This window comes from Balaenoptera borealis, assembly GCF_965194805.1.
Source record: "Balaenoptera borealis genome assembly, chromosome: 17".
NCBI lineage: Eukaryota > Metazoa > Chordata > Mammalia > Artiodactyla > Balaenopteridae > Balaenoptera > Balaenoptera borealis.
In genome coordinates this window covers 59,272,395-59,295,101 of record NC_138876.1, presented here as the reverse complement: position 1 = coordinate 59,295,101, position 22,707 = coordinate 59,272,395, and the positions used below count along the sequence as shown (strand labels likewise).

General features: G+C 42.4%; 1 protein-coding gene across 1 annotated transcript; it reads right to left on the bottom strand.

Moving 5' to 3' along the window:
* Window positions 1–5,210: 5,210 nt before the first annotated feature.
* On the bottom strand, window positions 5,211–11,160 carry LOC309614808 (uncharacterized protein). Its single transcript, XM_082363670.1, has 2 exons — window positions 10,043–11,160; window positions 5,211–7,191 (listed from the first exon to the last, which is right to left on the bottom strand). The coding sequence occupies exons 1-2, from the start codon at window positions 10,333–10,335 to the stop codon at window positions 7,149–7,151; spliced, it is 336 nt and encodes a 111-aa protein (XP_082219796.1). The 5' UTR covers window positions 10,336–11,160; the 3' UTR covers window positions 5,211–7,148.
* Between the last annotated feature and the right edge of the window lie 11,547 nt (window positions 11,161–22,707).

The window sequence follows — 22,707 nt, the reverse complement described above, 5'->3', positions numbered from 1 at the left end:
ATAACTCTTGGTTAATCCTTCATTTTAATAGGAATATTTTTAAGTTTAAATAATGATCATCCAAACAATAATCTCTCTAATAAGTAATGTTTTTTAAAATACTAAACTTAACCTCTTTAAAGTATTTAACATTAATAGAAATGTGAGCATACAAATGGTTCATCTGCTAGCACATTCTGTAAAAACGGAATTGGTCTATATCTGTACTGTCCAATTGACTGAGCTAATTAAGGAAACAAATTACACTCCTGAAGCTTTGCTGCAAGTCTAAAATCCAAACTGTTTTCTCATCTACTTACCTAATTTTAAAAACCTAATGCTTTTGAATTACTAGCTTATATTTAACAATTCTCATTTATTACCTTCATCAGGCTTCCAATTAGGCTATTTTCAGGTTGAAGGGTGGTGAGATATCAAAAGCACCTAATGTATCCCCTCTGCTTCCAGAATTATTTTTACCTACACCATTTTAGTTCCTATGTTTGTTATTTTATTCTCAAGCTATTCCAAGGAAAGAAGTACCTGAATTAACCCCAGTAACCTATTATAAGAGTCTTGAAAGCCATAAAATATAATGAGACATTAACACATGCTGATATAAATGCCCCTGGGATTTCTTAAAAGCTAGTTGTAAATTTCTTTTTGTTGTTGGCATGTAATATCATGCCTGTTAATATGAAAAAAAAAAGAGAGACAGAATTTTGCAAACTGTCTAAAACTTCCTAGGTGCTCTATACCCTCAATACTAGGTCTAGAATTTTCCCTAAACCAGTGTAGATATAAAGACTGTCCATCTGGCCCACATGCCTGGAGTGAAGGAGGGCAGGGGGTGGGGAGTATCAGCCTTTATCATCTTCAATTTCTTTCATTAGGGATGCAGAGATAACTTGCACGTTTTTTCTGTCATTTCTTTAAAAGCGATGGCAAAACTGCTTGTCCCACCACCTTCTATACAGAAACCCCACTATCCGCATGCCCCCAGTAACTTCATCTGTTTACCTAGTCACAGCCAGTACTGCCACTTGATATGTTACTTCCACATGACAGACAAAGCTGATTCCAAGACCTTTGGCCTAAACTGAAATTTCAAACAAAACCTGGTAATAAATACTGTTGTCTCTTGCTCCTTTCCAGAAGTTAAGGGAAGGGAAGAGAAGAAAAATGAAGAGAAACAGAAAAGGAAGGAGAAAAAAGAGGCAGGGACAAGAAGGGTGAGCCGCAAAAAATATGAGAATAGTCTTGGATCTTTGGTAATTTACTATGTTATATATAAAAATTCACACATCAAAGCTTTTCTTCTATTTAGCCTAAGTGTGTCCTTCAGAAAAGTAGGGCTAATTTCCCTTATTCAATTCTCACTGAAAAGAAGAAACTGCTAGTTGGGACCTTGGATGTAAAAATAATGATCTTTACTAGTTTTAAAATCTTTCCCTATGGGTTTTCAATACAGAGTTTCAGTCATGATGCTATAGTCATTTCACCCAAGTTGTTTCATGAGGTTTTTTTTTTATTTCACTACTTCTATATTATTCTACTGTTAGTGACACTGTTTTCTTGTTAACTTTAAATACCTCTCTCCCATTCTCACTTCATGTTCAATTTCTTGTTCTCAATGACCTCTGTATTCCTTTTAATACCTTGCAAATCATCACTCATTCCCTATCTTCTAGAATCTAAAATCAGATATCACCCTGAGTATATGAGCCATCACCTTTTAGAAGAGCATTCAACTTGTGTTACTTAGGACTATAGATATTCCTGGCCGGGATTAGCTACATAATTTGTGGAGCCCAATGAAAGATAAATATGCAGGGCTCCTTGCTCAAAATGACCATAAATTTCAAGACAGACAGCAGAGCAGTAAACCAAACGTGGAATCTTCTAAGCATGGGGCCCTGGGTGACAGTCGGCAAGCCCATGACGTGAGCCCCATTTCCAGGTTTGTCCTGTGACACTGGGAAGGGTGGGTACAATACACTTATGGTTTCTTCCACTTCCTGTTCTCCAGTTTCTTCTCTTTCCTTGGAGAAGGAGAATTCCATGTTAGGAATTGAGAGCTATCTTGTGCTTGGGCCTGTGGGAGATTCAGAACCTACCTGTTCTAGGAGGACTTGGGAGCTTGTTGGGGACACTGAAGAATTTTTGAGGAGAGGAGGAATGCGGTTCAATGTGCACGTTAGGAAGGTTATTCTGGTAGCAGCCCAGAACATAAACTGGAAGGGAATGGTCATAGAGCCAGGGAGTTCTGCCTTAGTCCAGTGAGAAACAAAGAGTTTGAACTAAAGCTGCAACAGAGGGTAAAGTGAGGAGAGGGTAGCTTTAAGAAATATACAAAACAGAAATCAACAAAACCTCTTGACCAATAGGACTGGGCAACACGAGAGAAAAAGGAACAAAGAAAAATTGTTTGTTTCCGACTCATGGGACTAGGTTGAGCCTAGCGAGAGTCACAGGGGGCAGGGGAGCAGAGGGAAGCAGGCTTAGTGGGGAAGATAGTGCCATTTGGGGAAATGTTGAGTTTGAGGTGCTCATGGGCATCCAGGGCAAGTTGTGTGATCATTTCTTGGGTATATTGACTTAGGAGCTGTGCTGGTCCTTGGCCAATTTGCCGTTGGATCCATTCCTCACTCTTCCCCCAAGTTGCTCTTTATTGTAGGTTGTCAATCTCTGCAAGCTGTTTCTCTCAGACACTCCTTACAGGGGCTGCTGACTGGCTTTAGCCAAAGAGAGGCATTGATGGGAGATTAGAGACAAGAAGGCAGAAGCCAGGAAATGCCTCCCCTGTCTCTGCTCTAGGGGTGTCCTCCCGCTGGGCTCGTCTCCTCCAAGGCTCCAGTTGCCCCACGGAGACCTGTGGCTCCAGTTTTCACCCCATCACTAGAACCATTGGCCACAGCATGATGGCCCCACCTCTTCCTGTCATCCCTCCAGCCTAGGGGGTAGCAGCTTCCAGTCACTAATTTCTGGGTTGTCTCAACAACTCTTGTTTGTTTTCTCAGCTCTTCCATCACCTGGGGGGATGAAATTCCTTATATATTAAAATTTAGAGTGTTTTCTCTTTCCCTGCCTGGTACAGGACTCATTAGCATACATAGATGTTTGCTAATGTAATTGAACATATTTTGAGATGGCAAATGAGGACTGAAAATTGCCAATTGAGTTTGGTAACAAGTTGGTGATATTAACAAGAGCATTTTTCAGGGGACTCCTAAAAATGAAAGTCAGATTGCAGTGGATTTTAAAAATGGCAGAGAATTAAGGAAGTAATTAGTGTACGTTTCAGGTTTTTATTGTTTTCTAGAAATTTAACTCTTGAAGGAGGGAAGGAGATAGGATAAAGAGGAGTTTTTGAAGATGAGAAAGACTTGGATATGATTAAAATAAAATAGAAAAGAAATAGGAATTAAGAAGAGTAACTGAAGACAAAAGACCCTAAGAGCCCAGTGGATAAATTGACTGCATTGGTAGAGGGTTACTTATTTGTCTCACAGGAGAGAAAGAACCTCAAGAATGATGTAGATTGCAGATATTTTTGTAGGTAGGAGGCCAGATAAGAATTTGATTTAGTTCAAACCCAAGGGCTTTTATTTTCTCTGTGCTGGTGAGTTTCCAAAGAGTGGTGGAAATCAGCACTGGTCCCTCAGGAGAATGGGAGAAATAGCAGATACAGGTCAGGGTCAAGTCATGGCATGAGGAAGGAGCAGCTGAAACTGGCTCCCACAAATGGTGTCTCCACTGCTGAACTGTGGGAAGTTCTCCAGTTTCTCCCAGAGCTGGTGTTAAGAGTGAAGAAGGCAAACACATTTGACATGTGCTGTGGTTCTCCATTGACCAGCAGCATTACCCGGAAACCTCTTAGATGCAAAATCTTAAGCTATGCCCTAGATCTAATGAATCAGAAAATCTGGGGGCAGGGTTTAAGAAGCCCTCCAGGTGATTCTGATACACTCTAAGGTTTGAGAACCGCTGCCTAGACCATGGCCACCACGGTGCCATCTGCAGACAAGCAACTAATTTGAAATGCAGAATCTTAGCCTTCCCACCCCCAGAATCAGAATCTGGGTTTTAACAAGATCCCCAGGTAGTTTGTAAGCACGTTTAGTTAAGAAGCACTGAACTTGGAAGTTTATGCTCTCGAGGGGTATTTATAGATTAGCCAGTTTAAATTAAGGGGTGACTTTTAATGGAGTAATTTCAGGTTCAGTTTAGATGGCAGGGGATATGTCACATTTGGAGGCTAAGAACCCTGCCTGACACCGTATACCCACACATTTCAAATGACACCACAATAGTACACGTTCTGTCTCCTTCCATGGATTACACATGAGACCAAGATTTGAAAATATGAAACCAAATCGAACCAAATGCAGCCATGAAGGCCAATTTTTTTTTTTTTTTTTTTAATATTTTATTTATTTATTTATTTATTTATGGCTGTGTTGGCTCTTCGTTTCTGTGTGAGGGCTTTCTCCAGTTGCGGCATGTGGGGGCCATTCTTCATCGCGGTGCGCGGGCCTCTCACTATCGCGGCCTCTCTTGTTGCGGAGCACAGGCTCCAGACGCGCAGGCTCAGTAATTGTGGCTCACGGGCCCAGTGGCTCCGCGGCATGTGGGATCTTCCCAGACCAGGGCGCGAACCCGTGTCCCCTGCATTGGCAGGCAGATTCTCAACCACTGCGCCACCAGGGAAGCCCGAAGGCCAATTCTTTAAAAAAGGTTATTGAGTGTCTCCTGTGTGTGCCAAGGTCTTTGCTGGACACTGAGATGCCCAGACCATTACCCAGTTACCGTACTCAGGAGCTCCCAGTCTAACGGAGGACACAGCCACGGGATCACATTATTACAGTGCCTCTGGTAAAGACATAAGCATGGTCTACAAGGGTATTTGGGGATGATGGAGAAGGAGGAAGCCAGTCTGGGCAGGGTAGGTCAGAGAAGGCTTGTGCAATGAGGTCCTGCCGGAGCCAAGGTGTTACAAGGTGAGTGGGGAATCCACCAGATGATGAAGTGGCAGGCAGGACATTCCAAGGAGAGGCAGCATGGAGGCAGAGGCACAGGGGCAGCACAGAAAATTCAGGAACTCCACCCAGGGGATGGGAATACATGTATGGCAATGCCAGGACACATCTCGTTAAAATAACAGTTCTTTTTGATGTTTCCACTCCAAAGTCCATGTCGTGTTACTTTTGAGCACAACTCTTCTTGTGCAGGCCTGTGGCTCAGCTGCGTGGTGGAAGCCTTCAGCGGTGGCAGAAGCACTACCGTCACTCACTTCACACAAGGACCAACGGCCCAGAGCGGGGAGATCAAGACGTGTTAGATGGTCTGCGGAGGAACCCCTCCGTTGCCACATCCTCTCCTCTTCTCAATCCGGGAACCATGATTTCAGTGCCACAGAGGAATGTGAATACTCATATTTGGAAACATTTGACAATCTCTTTTCTCCGCCCAGTGTGGCTAAGGGCACCCTAATGTGTACCCAGGTGAGGGAATGGGTTCCTCCATAGACCACTTTCTCCTACATCCCAGCTTTATCTTCAAAATACACCTTAAATCCGACCAATTCCACCACCTCCACTGCTACCGTATTGATCCTCATCTCAAAGTTGGACTACTGTGCTAGCCTCCTAACTAGTCTTACTGCTTTCACTTTTGTCTTCCTGCAGGCAAACTTCCACATAGCAGCCAAACGGTCTTAAGTACAGAAAACAAAGTACGCCTCTCTCCTATCCAAGAACCTCCAATAATTCCCCATCAGACTCAGAAGAAATAGAAACATCCTTGAAAGGCCTAGAACACCCTGTACAATCCCACCTCTCACTCACCTGCTCTCCTCTCCTTCCCCTCTGTCCACACAGCCTTCTCAGTCTTTCCTGATCACACCAGACTCATGTTCATGTCAGGCTGTCCACTCTTCTAGTCCCTTCTGCCAGAGTGCCCTTCCCTCAGGCCTTAGCATGGCTGCTGGCTCCTGCACTCCACTCAGGCATCTGCTCAAATGTCACGTCCTTAAAGAGGCCTTTCCTCACCCCCCTGCTAAAACCGCCCTCCAAATCTGATGCTGTTTTTTTCTTTAGAGCACTTATTACCAGCAGCTAGAAGATAAGCTCCGTGAGGTTAAGACATCATCAATCTTGCTAGAATAGCACCTAGCATTTGTAGATGCTCAAACATGTCTTTCCTGAATTTAAAGTCACTCTCGACTCTTCCATCTCCATCCCTAGAAGAACGATTATCCAGTCTAGTGAGCCGACAAACTGATTTTTGCATCATTCTGTGGTAAGCTTCAGTGGTTCTCAAACTTCAACCGTGCCTCAGAATCACCCGGAGCGTTTATTGAAACACAGATTCAAACAAACATAAGGGGTTAGTAATAAGTAGGCGTTGAGATTAGTAAAACCAGTACTTAATTATACTTGGAACTTTGTATTTCTTTGAATCTCCATATAAAGTATGAACTGTGATTTAATGCTTGAGTTTTCTTTAAAATAAAATTTTAAAGAAAGGAAAAAAAAAACCCACAGGTTAATGGCACACAGCCTCAAAGTCTCTGATTCCGCAGATGGGGGTGGGGCTGGACATAGCACCACGAACAAGTCACCAGATGCAGCTGGTGCTGCTGATTCAGGTACCACAGTTTCAGAACATAAGACATGGGGCTTCCCTGGTGGCGCAGTGGTTGAGAATCTGCCTGCCAATGCAGGGGATACGGGTTCGAGCCCTGGTCTGGGAAGATCCCACATGCCGCGGAGCAACTAGGCCCGTGAGCCACAACTACTGAGCCTGTGCATCTGGAGCCTGTGCTCCGCAACAAGAGAGGCCGCGACAGTGAGAGGCCCACGCACCGCGATGAAGAGTGGCCCCCGCTCGCCACAACTAGAGAAAGCCCTCACACAGAAACGAAGACCTAACACAGCCAAAAAAATTAAAATTAATTAATTAATTAATTAAAGAAAAAAAAATCATAAGAGACATCTGCGCCAAACATCCCCTCCAGCGGTGTCCCTCCTTCTCACCTGTCTCTCCCAACCCCACTACCCTTTCTACAATTGCCAATAGCATCACAGAAAGCCAGGAGGATTTGTGCCTGGGCTCTGCTCCTCGATAGAAGGGCATCTTTGTAATACGAAGCCCAAGGCCTCCACTTCTCACTCTCCGGGTTTTGTGCTGCAGTCAGATTCTGAAAAAAGTCTGTGGGACAAAAAAATAACTTGTGGAACATTATGCATTCTAATTATGTCAAAATTTGTAAAGGGAATGCTTTTCACCCTCACACCTTGTCAGGCTTTAAGCCAGTGCTTTCTGTGCCTTGTAGAATATGTCAGGGTCACCAGCACTTAAAGGCTGTGGTTGGCCACAGACAATCAAACAGGGCTCTGCGGTGGAGATTGCAAGTCTAGGCATTGACTGGTTGTTTAACTTCTGACCTGTGCTATTCAGAGGGAACAGGAAAGAGATTCAGTTCTTGGGCTGCAGCAAAGAGACTTCTTATTTATTCCAATAGGTAATGGGGGTGGTGGTGAAGGGGAGAAGCTTCTGAAAGGCACCTCATTTTAAAGATGTATGCTACGGTCTGAATGTTCATGTCCTTCCCAACGTTTATATGTTGAAACCTAACCCCCAAGGGGATGGTATTAGGAGGTGGGGGCTTTGGGAGGTGAATAGGTCATGAGGGCAGAATCCTCATGAATGGGATTAGTACCCTAATAAAAGAGGCCTGAGAGAGCTCCTTCACCCTTCCTACTATGTGAGGTTGCAATGAGAAGCCCTCTGTCAATGAGGAAGTGGGTCCTCAACAGACACTGAACTTGCCGATGTCATGATCTTGCACTTTCCAACCTGCAGAACCGTGAAAAGCAAATGTTTGCCATTTGTAAGCCAGCCAATCTATGGTACTTTGCTGTAGAAACCCAAACAGACTAAGACAGTGTGTGTGCGCGCGCGCGTGTGTGTGTGTGTGTGTGTGTGTGTGTGTGAACTTCCATTTAGATGGATCATCCTGGTACACTTCTGGTCCTATAAGAGGCTTCTATGTTTCTTCCCCACCCCAACCTTTTTCATGCACATTAAAAGTTGAGTGATAATTCTGAGCCCCATTTTCCTTCTACTTTCTCCCTTGATATTCTCCTACTGCTCAGAGCAAAATTATTGAAGCTCTCTCTGAGAATACAATGATCTCGGGGGTGTGTTCCATTCAACAGTTATCACGCAATAATCCCCTAGCCAGAACTTATCTGTGATGGGTTACACACACTCTTAGCAGGTCTTTGACCTCAGGAGAGAAAAGTTTTGTGAAAATGGTGGGGAGGTGGGATCAGAGAAGGTCTAGGGTAAAAAGAGTGGCAGACAAGGGACCCTTGTGACAGAATTGTTCTGAATCTCAACTGTTGTGGTGATCACACAAATCTACACATATGACAGAATTGCATAGAAATAACTACACATACACACACACACACACACACACACACACAACTGAATGTAAAACTGGTAAGATCTGAATAAGGTGGATTGTATCAATGATGATATCCTGGTTGTGATATTATACTATTGTACTAGATACTACCATCGGGGGAAACTGGGTGAAGGGTACACAGGATCTTTCTGTGTGATTTCTTACAACTGCATGTGAATCTACAATGATCTCAAAATAAGCATTTAAAAAAGAAGTGCTACAGAGAGGAAAGGTCTGGTTGATGTCAGAATGCAGAGTCCTGGGCAGCTGGGGCATCGAAAGGGCAGTAGGAGCCTAGAGAAAAAGAGAGGACCCAGATCTAAAGGGAAGAGGGGCACAGACATGATGGGACATGTTCCTGAGGAAAACTTCATTCTCCTCCTGTCCTTAAATTATACTACAAGGAAAATATAGTCTACCACCAAGCCATAATTTCTAGAATGATCATCCATCAGATGCTGAAGGTAATAATAATAATAGCTGACACTTAGAGTGTTGCCAGGTGCCAGTTTCATGAGCTATCTCATTTGATCCTCTCAGTAGTCCTATGAGATAGGTACTATTATCACATCCACATTACAGATGAGAAAATTAAGGCACTGGCAGAGCCAGGCAGAGCCAGGATCTGTCTGATTTCAGCAGCAGCAGCACCAACAATAACTGGGTGCTCATATGTGCCAGGTATACTGTCCTAAATGCTTTTCTCTTCATGAGGAAGAATGTGCCTATCACCACACCATTATCTGTGGAAAAGTCTCCATTATACATTGACATCAAATAACCACATTCATTTTTTGTGCGCTTTCTAAGTGCCAGCCACGTTACATAAATTATTCTGTTAAACCTTCCCAGCAAGTCTGGATGTATTATCTTCACTTTATTGATAAGAAAATGGAGGTGAAGTCTTGTCCAAAATCACACAACCAGCAGGTGCAGAAGCAGCAGCGGCCCTTGGGTGGGCAGACTCCAGAGCTACCGTTCAGCCTCTGAGCTCTTCTGCCTCCAACCCAGAAACTCCAAACTCACAATCATTTAATTGCCCCCAAAGCTAAATGCTTTTCAGTCTCCTGGTGTCCACTGAGTAGGCATGAATCTGTTTTATTTTGCCTGCTGTGTAACAGATACAGATCTTGCATATTCATTTTGCAAAGCACTCTCTGGGAACTTTCTTTGCTATGTTACTCTATTCACTACTCAAGGCTCAGACAAGTTATTGAACCATGTAAGTAAAAAGAACTTGTGGCTTGAGCACACAGCGGCAAACACGATTTAATGTTTAATAAGCATCATCATGATGATGGCAATGACATTCTGCTTTGAAGGGTTGCAGGAGGCAATCAACATCTCAAACCTATAAGCCAGCAACTCCTTCAGTTTCTCTCACCTGTGTCACTGCAGAGCACCTGATGGGGTATGGAGGTCTTAATTTGGTATCTATCAGTCCCTTTCTTCCCCACCCCCTCCCCCGCCCCAGTGAAGAGGACACATTCTGCTACTCTATCGCCCTATAATCACAGAGACTGTGCACACGGAGTTAGAAGGATTTGCCAGGGAAATTGCTTGCAGGCGTTAACCAAATACACTCACAGCACCTTGCCGCGGGCCCGGGCTGACAACGTGGCTTCCTCGCGAGTCGCTGGCCGCACACTTTCACTTTTCTTCTGGGGCGCCCGCCCACTCCGAGCTACTCCACGTCCTGGTTTTCCCCGGGCTCCCTCCCCGGCAGCGGCTGCCTGTAAACACGCGGGGTTGCAGGCAGGGGCGCCTCGATTGGAGGAGCCCAGCCCGGCCTCCCCTCCGCCGGCTGCCGAGCTGTCAGTTACATGTACAGTGTGAGCTAGATTTTGGCGCCACAGCTGGGAGTGAGGCTTTTGTTCCATAACAAAAACAAGCGCCTGAATGGCAGGGCTGCCAGCGCCCAGCCCGACGAGGCAGGCATAAAGGAACCGCCTGGAGAATGTTCGTGACCTGTCATTAGAGACAGCCCCTCTCGCTTCCAAATGATCACGGGGAGGCAATGTGGCAAATTATGTGTGTACCCGCCACGACCTTGCTCAAGCCTCCAGGGTGAATATTGAGCACCGGGCTCTAAGAAGCGGCCTGTGAGCTCAGGTGGAAACGCACCTGGGTGGTAACCAGCGGAGTCCTTTCCTCGCTTTCTGCCTCTTCTGTCCATGAACTTCTGTTTTCCCTCTGCGATTGAAAGGCTGGCCTTCTGGCTGAAACAAGTTAAACGACGGATTCATTTATGCTAGAAGAAAAGCTAGGCATTGAATGTCGTAACGCTGTTCACCCGATCTGTGCCCTCTTGTTATAAATATATAGAGACAGTCTCTACTATACGATGTGTTTGCTTTTTGCTAAGTTCGAACACATCCATATCCAAATTGTTACCTACTTTGGGAAAATTCCTATGTGAAAATCTGAATCATAAACCGGATAGGTTAGGGGTGACTATTCTCATTTCAGAAAGGATTCTTCAAGTTCCAAAAGCATTTAGTAAGACTTGAGCATTCCATCCCCCAACCCCTCCCAATCTCTCAATCTCCGGGTGGGGGGGGGGCGGTGGCGGAGGGCAGTGGGGTGAGCTCCACCTCAATGAGCCATGCGGCTATTTTAAAGTGTTACAATTGGGGGAGGGGGAAGGGTAAGCTGGGACAAAGTGAGAGAGTGGCATGGACATATATACACTACCAAACGTAAAACCGATAGCTAGTGGGAAGCAGCTGCATCGCATGGGGAGATCAGCTCGGTGCTTTGTGACCACCTAGAGGGGTGGGATAGGGAGGGTGGGAGGGAGATGCAAGAGGGAGGAGATATGGGGATATATGTATATGTATAGCTGATTCACTTTGTTATAAAGCAGAAACTAACACACCATTGTAAAGCAATTATACTCCAATAAAGATGTTAAAAAAAAAAGTGTTACAATTAAAAATTTATTCCTTCAGCTGTAGACTCAGTCTTGTTGGAATGAAGATGTTTTCGAGGGCATTATGAGGTTAAAAGGTAGTCACTTACACCTCAGTGTGAATGAGTTTAATCACTTCTTCCTTGAGAGCAGGTTTTCAAGAAGGAAAGAAACCAGTTGCAGCTGAGTTCCTGAGAAGAGACAGAGGAAGAATATGAGTGGCAATGGAGGCAGAAAAAGAGAGTTTGGGTGCCTCAGAACATAGACGTTTATTGCTTCATAATTCTGGGAAAAGTCAGCTTTTTAGAGAGAGCAGTTTTTTGTTTTGTTTTGTTTTTGCAGTACTGTCCAATAGAACTTTCTGTGACAGTGGAAATGTTCTAGATCCACACTGTTCCAAAACGGTAGCCACTAGCCACATGTGGTATTGAGCACTGAAATGTGGTTAGTATGACTGAGGAACTGAATTTAATAGCCATGTGTGTAGCCATGGAACTAACAGCTGTCAACAGCCACAAGACTGAGCTTGGGGGTGGCTTCTCTGCCATGAGAGCCGTGAAATGACTGCAGCCTTGTGAGCCCCGGAGCTAGAGACACCCTGAATTCCTGACCCCCAGAAAATATGAGATAACAAATGTGTGTTGTATTAAGTCACTACATTTTGAGGAAATTTGTTACACAGCAATGAAATTTGATTGTAATATGGTTAGGCCCATTTAAAATACATTTGTACTAGTTAGGGCATCCCTAGATCCAGAGAAACCTCCAAATATCAATGTCTGAAGCAGTAAAAGTTCCATTCTTTTAACAGTCCAATGTGGGCAGTCTTCTGATGGTGATTCAGGGCCTCAGCCCCTTTTTGGTTTTGGCTCTGCCATCTTTAACTTACGGCTGCTCAGGTCGCCAACCAGAAGGTGAAAACTGCAGAGTGGAGCTATGGGCTAGCTGTTTTGGTAGGGGAACAGACCTGCAGATGGCACATATCATCGCTGCCCGCATTCTACTGGCCAGACCTCAGTTAAACGATCCCAGCGAACTGTCAGTCAGACTGAGAAACATAGCCTGACTCTGCGTGTGTCCAGGGTGTAGGAGAAGCAGGTTTGGGGGCCACTGGCACATTGTGCCACAACACACTCTCCTTTTGGGAGGTAAGTTCCTTGACAAAAACAGACCTTTTTGTGCCTTGCCAAACCCCAGGGTCCCGGAGGCAAGGGTCTCTTCACAAATAGTGATGGTGATGAGAGAACGGGAAAGAGACTGACAGTGCTCCCCAGCCCAATGCCCCCTCCCAAGAGGGGCATTCACCAAAACTGTCAGAACGTTCTACTCCTCTAAGGGTCTATGGCTCAGCCCAAAGTTAACCATATCAAAATTGTTTATAGGAAAGCCTGGGCACAGTTCTGGAAATGACTATGGAAGAATCAGGAAAATATGTCTGTGCTTGTTCAAAGGGGACTTGGGACCTATAGGGTGGGGTCTGGGGTGGAATTCCATGAGCCGAGGCATCCCTTAGATGTGATTCCAAAGGTACTGTCAAAACTACCATTGCTTCTGAGCCCAACTTGGATTTTCTGGCTGCTGCCCCCAATGTCACCATCTGTCCTAGGGTCTGTAGATAAATGAAAGAAAAGATTGGTTTGATGGATTTTCATTGTTTTAAATTGAGGAGGTATCACTCATATATTGATACTTTTAAAAATGTTACTCCTCCTTTCATCTCCCTGGGCCCTGCCATCCACCTCCCTTCACCCTAACCTGTAGCTTGTTCCCAACAAATGAGTCAGTGAAGATGGGAATGTTCATTTAACTGAGTATGTATCTGCCAACATTAAAAAAAAGTTTTGGCAACCTGAAGGAGTCATATAACCAACAGAGAAAGAAAGGAAGGAAGGAAGGAAGGGAGGAAGGGAAGGAAAAGAAAGAAAAAGGAAAGAATAAAAGAAAAGGGAAGAATGTTTGGAGCACATCCAAAGACAGATTTCCTTGGAGTGGAGTGAATGTAACTCAAGCTGCAGGGCCCCTCACTGATCAGTGCCCCTTCCGAGGTTGCGTGCTCTCCTCCAGAGAGAAGCAAAAGAAGCAGTAGCTCTAGCACATGCCTGAGGGCAAGAGCGCTGCCCTAGCCTGGGCTTCCCCTGTATATACATAATTTTTAACAGCTTTACTGAGATATTATACACATAACATAAAACACATCCATTTAAACTGTACAATTCAGTGTGTTTTAGTATATTCAGAGTTGTGCAACCATCACCATAATCTAATTTTAGTACATCTCATCATCCCAAAAAAGAAACCGTGGATCCATTAGCAGTCTCTCCCCATTCCCACTCCCACACCCTTAACTCAGGCAACCACTAATCTACTTTCTGTTTCCACAGATTTGCCCATTCTGGACATTTCATATAAAGGGAATCATATAACGTGCTTTTTTGTGACTGGCTTCTTTCGTTTAGCATAAAGTTTTCAAGGTTCACCTATGTTGCAAAGTGTACCAGAACTTTATTTCTTTTTACTGTCAAATAATAGTCCATGGTATGGATAGACCACATTTTCTTTATCCAGTCATCAATTGATGGGTATTTGGGTTGATTGTATAATCACTTTTGTGTCTATTTTGTATGTGCCCTACTGGTGGTCCAAGAGTTGTGGGTAGGGTTGACAGGCTGCCAGCACTACCTTCATATCCACCTGGCCTCTTGTGACAACTTGCCTCTGGCAGTTGTCAGGGAGCATTTGGACCTCATTTTTGAGCCTTGGAGAAGGATCTGAGACTGAGGCTGCACTGCGCCCAGGGTACGTTAAGACCCAGGCTTCCAGGTGTCTTCCATCAACCCCAGGACCAGCCCAATGTGGGTAGGAGTATGAGGAAGAGGTGAAAGGACCTGACCAAACCTGACCAGCTGCTAGGGTACTAGTTGCAAGAGACATGCCAACTATGATCAAAGAGCTGGAATTCTCTGAGGGCTTGCTCTAGCAAGAAGCCTTGCCTGAACAAGAAACTGGAGGAAGTTATAAATGTGGCATTACTCGTAGCTGCAAGAAATTGTTCTAAACTGTCAATCTTTTTTAAAGTTTGGTCAACTATGCTAAAAGAAAGACTGGGTTATCCTTCTAATTTTTCAATAGAAACACATTACAAAATTGTTTTCCTATGAAGAAATAATAAAAGAGTATACAGAGAGAAGTGGTGGTGTCAGCAAAAGTGGAAAAGAATGCCAATATTCTTCTTCTCCATAAAAGCAAAGAAAAACCTGGCAAAAATTGTCAGAATCAACTTTTCCACAACCCTGGAAATTAACTAAGGGCTTGCAGTAATCGGGAAGTGCTTATTCAAGGAAAGTGGCGAATCTCAGTAGGAACAGTGAGCTTTGTGGCATTTTATTCTAGCCTGGGACCTTCCCCACACCCCAGCTCAGAGGTAGCCTTGAAAAAACAGCCCATATGTTCAGTACTGGAGGGACAGAATGCACATTATTTGCAAAGAATTGTAATTATTTCCTTTTTATCTGGTGGCTCCATGGAAGACCAGCTCAAAACATTTGTCTTTATTTGCCCTGATTTGGAACTGGTCCAGTTCAAAAGCTACCAGGAGGGAGTGGGGCATTTGTCCAAAGCATTTAAAGGCAAATGTTTTAGCTGCTGCTGCCTGAGGCTATAGATAACAGTTGGCATAAACCACAAAGCTTGGGAGAAAAGCCTGGGAAATGAGATGTCCATAAAGGCTTTGAAAAGCTCACACATATTCCTGGGAATCTAGAATGCCCTGGGTGCTCAGGAACAACACGAGAAGGCTGTAGGATCTGACCTCTGGCTGACCTTGAGGTTCTGCACTAGAAGAAAGTGAAGGCTAAGGCAGAGTTGTAAACTACCAGGCTGAGTGTTGAAGGCATGCCACCCACACACACAGAGCCCCTTGGCCAAAAACTTGAAATATTTTTGGTATGACTTATTTAAGGAAATATCTGTTTAATCATTAGCTGACTACCAATCTAACAGAACAGTGACTTCAATGGCCACATATGACAAAGAATACAGAGTTTTCAGAATTAGTTCATAAAAGTCATTAAATAAATAGAGAAAAATAAGTAAAATAAACAGCAAACAACAAATCTTGAAAAGAGGAGAGAACCTGATTACTAGTGTTTCCACGTTATAATATACAAAATGTCCAGTTTTCAATTAAAAATTATGAAGCAGGCAAAGAAAAAAGAATGGTGCAAACAGGAAAAGTAAACATTGAAAGAAGCTGTCCCTGAGGAAGTCCAGACACTGGACACCTACTAGTAAAAGACTTTAAATGAACTACTTGAAATATGTTCAAAGAGCTAAAGGAAACCATATCTAAAGAACTAAAGAAAAGTATCAGAATGATGTCTTACCAAATAAAGAATATCAATAAAAAGAAATTATATTTTTAAAAGAACCAAATAGAAATTCTAGAACTGAAAAGTGTAATAACTGAAATAAAAAAATTTACCAGACAGCAGGTCTGGGACCTGCTACAAATTTACCAACAGCAGGTTTGAGCAGGTAGAAGAATCAACAACTTGCAGACGCAAGTCAATTGAGATTATCCAGTCTGAGGAACAAAAGAAAAAAAGGATGAAGCAAAAAGTGAATAAAGTTTTAGAAACCTGTGGGGCACCATCATATGCATAATGCTAGTCCTAGGAGAGGAAAAAGAGAAAGGAGGAGAAAAATATTTGAAGAAATAATGCCAGAAAACTAAAATTTGATGAAAAGCATGGTCTACAAATCCAAGAATCTCAATAAACTCCAAGTAGGGTAAACTGAAAGAGATCCACAATAATACACATCATAATTAAACAATCAAAAGACAAAGACAAAGAATCTTGAGTGCTCAAAGGGAAAAATCACTAATCATCTACAAGTGCCCCTCAATAAGATAAACAGCTGATTTCTCATCAGAAACCATGGAGGCTAGGAAGCAGTGGAACAGGCATTCAAAGTGCTCAAAGAGAAAAAAAGTCAATGAAAAAATTTATATCTGACAAAAGTATATTTTAAAAATGAAGAGAAATGAAGATATTCCCAGATAAACAAAAAGAGAGTTTGTTGTTAGCAGACTTATCCTACAAGAAATGCTAAAGAAAATCATTTAGGCTGAAATAAAAGGACACCTAGATGGTAATTGGTAGCCATATGAAGAAATAAAGATCTCTGATAAAGATAATTACATGAGTAAATATAAAAGACGGTATGACTGTATTTTTTGTTTGAAACTACATTTTTTTCTATCTGATTTAAAGACAACTGCCTAAAGCAATATTTATCGATCTATGTTAATGGGCACACAATGTATGAAGATGTAATTTGTAATAGTAACAGTGCTGAGCAGGAGAGAAGGGAAAATTGAGCTATGTAGGAGCAAAGATTTGGAATACTAAAATTCAGTTGATGTTAGGGACTTTCCTGGTGGCACAGTGGTTAAGAATCCACCTGCCAATGCAGGGGACATGGGTTCGAGCCCTGGTCCAGGAAGATCCCACATGCCGCAGAACAACTAAGCCCGTGCACCACAACTACTGAGCCTGTGCTCTAGAGCCTGTGAGCCACAACTACTGAACCCGTGTGATGCAACTACTGAAGCCCATGTGCCTAGAGCCTGTGTTCTGCAAAGACAAACCACCTCAATGAGAAGCTCGTGCAACAAGAGAAGCCACAGCAATGAGAAGCTCACGCACCACAGCAAAGAGTAGCCCCCACTCGCCACAACTAGAGAAAGCCTGTGCACAGCAACGAAGACCCAATGCAGCCAAAAATAAATAAATTAATTAATTAAAAAAAATATTCAGTTGATGTTACTCTAAACTAGATTGTTATAAATTAAGAGGTTTATTTTAATCCCCAGGGCAACCACTAGGAAAATAATTCAAAAATAAGTAGTAAAAGGAATGACCAGGGAATTAAAATGGCACCTAGAAAATAACTATTTAACATAAAAGAGAGCAGTAATAGAGGAATTGAGGGACAAAAAATATCTAAGACATATAGAAAACAAATAGCAAAATGGCAGAAGTTCTCCTTCCTTATCAGTAGTTACATTAAATGTAAATGAATTAAACTCTCCAATTAAGAGACAGAAATTGATAAAGTGGATTTAAAAAATGATCCAACTATATGTTGTCCTACAAAAGACACATTTTAGATTCAAAGATTACAAGTAGGTTGAAAGTAAAAGGATGGAAAAAGATATTCTATATAAATGGTAACAAAAAGAGCTCAAGTTGCTATAGAAATATCAGACAAAATAGACTTTAATTGTTACTAGAGCAAAGGATATTTTATAATAATAAAAGAATCAATCCATCAGGAAGATATAACAATTATAAACATACATACACCTAACAATGGAGCTCCAAAATACTGAAACAAAAGCTAACGGAATTGAAGGAAGAAATAAACAATTCAACAGTAATTGTGGGAGACTTCCATGTTCCACTTTCAATAATGGCTACAACTAGACAGAATATCAGCAAGGAAATAGAACTGATAGTAGCAAAGAACACAATAAAGAACATTTATGACTCAACAACAAAAGGACAAACACCCTAATTAAAAAAGGGTAAAGGATCTGAATATATATTTCTCCAAAGAAGATATGCAAATGGTCAACAAGTATGCATAAAGATGCCCAACATCATTAGTTATTAGTAAAATGCAAGTCAAAACAATAGTGAGATACCACTTCACATCCACTAGGATGACTATAATGAGAAAAAAAAAAAAACAAGTGCTGAGGAAGATGTGGAGGAATTAGAACTCTTATACGTTCAGGTAAGAACATAAAATGGTGTAGTTACTTCGGAAAATGGTTTGGCACTTCTTCAAAAAGTTAACAAAGAATTACCATATGACTCAGCAATTCCACTCCTAGGTATATACCCCAAATAATTGAAAATGGCTACTCAAAGAAATCCACATACACTTATGCTCATAATAGTCCTATTTACAATAGCCAAAAAGCAGAAAAAAACCATATTTCCATCAACATATGAATGGATAAACAAATTAGGATATATTCATACAATGGAATATTATTCAGCCATAAAAAGCAATTAAGTACCAATACCTGCTACAAAACGTTATGCTAAGTGACAGAAACCAGACACAGACGGTCACATACAATACAATTCCATTTATGTGAAATATCCAGAGTAGGTAAATCCATTGAGACAGAGAGTAGATTGTTGGTTGCCCGAGGTTGGGGGAGGGAGAAATGGGAAATAACTGCTTAATGTATATGGGGTTTCTTTTGGGGGTGATAAAACTGTTCTGGAACTAGATAGAGGTGATGGTTGCATAACACTGAGAATGTATCAAAACTAAATCCCACTTGAATTTCTCACTTTAAAATGGTTATTTTATGTGATGTAAATTTCAATTCAATAAAATTTTTAAAAGATATAAAGTCCTCTACAACATGGACGAACCTTAAAAATGTTATGAAAGAAGCCAGACACAAAAGACCACATACTCTATGATACCATTTATATGAAAGGTCCAGGATGGGCAAATCCATAAGGACAAAAAATAGATTAGTGTTCCCCGGGGACAGGGAGATGGGGGGGATTGGGCCTGACTGCTAATAGTAACAGAGATTTTGGGGGAGTGATAGAAATAGTTTGCAATTAGATAGTGGTGATGCTTGCATGACCATGAATACACTAAAAACCACTAAATCGTGTGCTTTCAAACAGTGAACTTTATGTTATATAACTTTTACCTCAATTTAAAAAAAGTATTCAGAGAAGAGATGTAGGGGAAAAGTGTTGTAGAGGTGTGTCAGGCAGCTAATTAATAATAGTTATAATGAAGTTATGATGTCATTTTCTGAATTGTGTGGGGCTTTTCAGCTTTCTATTTGTAATTTGTTGTGATTTCTTCTCTCCTTCTAAATGAATATTCATTTTTTGTACCTATCTTGTATTTTTTTCCTAAGAGGGCTCTTAAAGTTAATTAAACTTCAGGTCCCAGAAAACCTGGATGCCACTCCTATATTAATAGGTGCAGAAACTCAGCCACCAATAGCTCTACAAGATTAAGGAATTCTATCACCAAGCAAGCTGTGCAGCTTCAAGGGGTCTCACTGCCAGCTCCTCCACTCCTCTCTGCCCCCACCCATGGGTCCTCAGTCCTCTGAGATGCCCTTCTATTCTCACCCCTTTCACTGCCACTGCCTTCATCGCTTATTATCAGCCACACCACCTAACTGTTCTATAGTTTCACAAACCACTGCCTCCAATCATCCTCCAAACTGCTGCCAGGGAAAATCTTGCTGAAACACATATTCTCTCCTTTCTCATGTCTACCGAGAAGCCTTCCAAGGCTCTTTATCTATAGGGTAAAGAACAAATTTCTTAACAAACAGGTCCCAGCCTGTCTTTCCAGACCCATCTCATAGTCTTTCCCTCACTAAGATGTATCTCTGCATCACAAGTCACGTCCAACTTTTCCCTGCTCTCCTAACCTCCAGTTTTCTATGTCTCCTCTTAGCTTCTGTACGGTTCTTCTCTCACCTGGGATGAACTTCCTCCTTTTCTCCTTGGGGAGCTCTTCATCTGTCTATACCCAGCTCAGGTGTTGTTTCTGCAAGGTTTCCCAACCCCCTCAGCAGCTTTTATGATCTCTCATTGTACTTATTGGTTCAGATATGTGTGCATTCTATACATTCACATATGTTTACAAACCAGCTAAAATTTTTGACCTATTTCCCATGTGTATATGAATATACAATTAGGTGTCTATCAACATACCCAAGGCAGGGAGTGTCTTACCTATTCTAAAAATGTTTTCTTCGGTAGTTACTGTATATTCTGTACACAGTATGCACTTACCCATGTGCCAGGCACTGGTACCATGGAATAAATGCTTTTGGAATGTAATTGAATTAGAAGTATCTGTGTGTGTGTGTGTGTGTGTGTGTGTGTGTGTGTGTGTGTGTGTTGCATGTGTATATAAAGATCCTTTTCTTTAAGGACTTTAGTCACTGAATAAAGAAACAAGCACATGAGAACAATTAAGAATCTCATGATTATAAATAAATGTCCAGTGGTCTACTGCAAACCAATTAAATGAGCACTGATGGCTCACAGAGCAGAGTAGATTGAATCATCATCATCACAAGTAGGTTAAAGCTAATCAAAGGCAAACTTTCTGGAGTAGTGAGGTAGTGAATAGTGCTGGTTCAGGGTAAGGAGGGAAAGTGGTTCTCCTTGGGAGGTAAAGAACTTGAAGGCTCTAACATATGGGAGAGAATTTTAAGATTTTCAAGGGAAGACAAGGGAATACTTTGATCCCGGTGGGAAGCACTTGAGTAATTAAGCATTTTCTTTGGATACACTATCTTCTTGTACTGATATTAAAGACATACAGTAACTAAGAATTTTTACTACTCCAGTGAAAGTTCCCTTCCAAACACCAAAATCCCATTTTGTGAGGGAGAAAGAGATGGAAACCCCGCTAGGTATACCAAGTCAATTATGGAATCAAAATAAAAAGAAGGTAGGAAAGCACACTTTGTTTTCCTCTCCTCGCTATTCTTTCTCACTCTCAGATGGAGCATTATGAGAGCTTCCCAAGGGAGGTGGCAGGCCATGCTCTGCCAGGGGCTCAGTGGTGGATTAGTAGAAAGTAGAGGACACTTTCCTCACTTTATTCTAATGGACCAGAATTGCCAGAAGACAATAAAAAAAAAATACCCTCACACCCTATTTCTGTGTGTGAGAGGAAATCACCTCTCTTTTGATATGCTGATGGGAAAGAAATCTGTAAGCTCTTTGCAGAAGCATGTGGCTTATTTATTATGTGTATTTTAATTTACTTTAGTGTCTTATGGTTCTCTCTGTCTCTCTCTCTCTGTGTCTCTCTCTCTGTAACAAGTGAGCTTTGGAAGGCTTGCTTTGATGCCTTTCCCCTTCCTTTCTTGCTTGTGTCCCAAAGCCCGCTTGTGCTCAGAGACACTTAGAGAGGACTGGTCTCTGTCTCAACGTGTGAAAGACGATGTATTGAGAGGAGAAGACGCTTGCTAACCTGGAAGTTCCACTCTCCAATGAGAGAAATAAATCTAAAATCATGAGATGAGCTAAGGGAGGTATTTTGGGGACTTAACAGAAAATCTCAAACCACAGCAAAATCAGTGACTTTGATATTTTCTTTCTTCCTTCCTTCAACAAACCATTGAGTGTGTACTCTGTGTTTGGCACTGGCCTAAGCATTTGAGCGACGCTGATGGGTGACTACACAAAGGAGACGGACATCAAAGAATCATATAAATAAATGTAAAGTTACCACCGTGCTCTAGAGAAGAGAAGTTAGGGCTGGAGTCAGGGGTGGAGGCACATCTAGATAAAGAGGACATCACGTGCCAAGGTCCTGTAGCCAGGGAGGACATGGCGAGTTGGAGAGATTAAAAGAAGGCCAGTGTGGCCATTACCAGATTTGATATTTTTTAAAAAATCACTCTGGTTGCTCCATAGATAGGAGCCAAAGTAGATGGAGAGAATTCTTTAGGAGGACACATGGTGGCTTACAGAACCCTAAGTCTGGAAGCACAGCTGGGCCTCAGGAAAGCCTGGAGCCTGGCCTGGAAAGCTTCCCTCTCTGTGTCTCTGTCTCTTTCTTTTTCTCTCTCTCTCTCCCTCACATTCTTTCCCCGCCTCCTTCACATGTCCGTGATCCTCTTTGCTGTCTCTGAATCCCAGATTGGACCTTACCTGATCTTCCAAGTTCAAAGACCCAGAGGAGACTGAATCTCATGGGGGGGAGACTGAATCTCCCCCCACCCCACCCTTGTTGATCCCTTGCTGAATTGGCTGAGACTCACAACTTGGAGGGAGGAACATGTGGGGGGATCACACGTGACTCTAGCATCTCACCCCAGAGTTCTCAGGGAAGGGGATTGGTGGGCCAGACTCCCCATGTTTTTCACTAATATGTAATGACACATCTACACGTTCTAATGCAGTGACCAAACACACAGATTTTTTAAACAGCCATATGGAGTGACAGTCTACTACCCTAAGACAGAACAGCCATCATTCATTTGGCAACTGTATTACTTACTCAGGGCATTCCTGGGCACTATGAACTAGGCTGGAAATCTTTGCTGGAGTGTCTTCCCCTACATTGTTAGGAATGGGAAACCAGTTACATCCAGGTTTGGGGGTGAAGAAGTGCCGCTGTGAGTAGAGATTATTTCATCAAGAAACTTAACTTTGAAGGCATGGAGAGAAAACAGTCAGTAGTTAGAAGGCGGCACTGGGTTTTGGGAAGCGTTTTATGTGTCAGAGTCTTGCAAATGCTTATAGATGGAGGG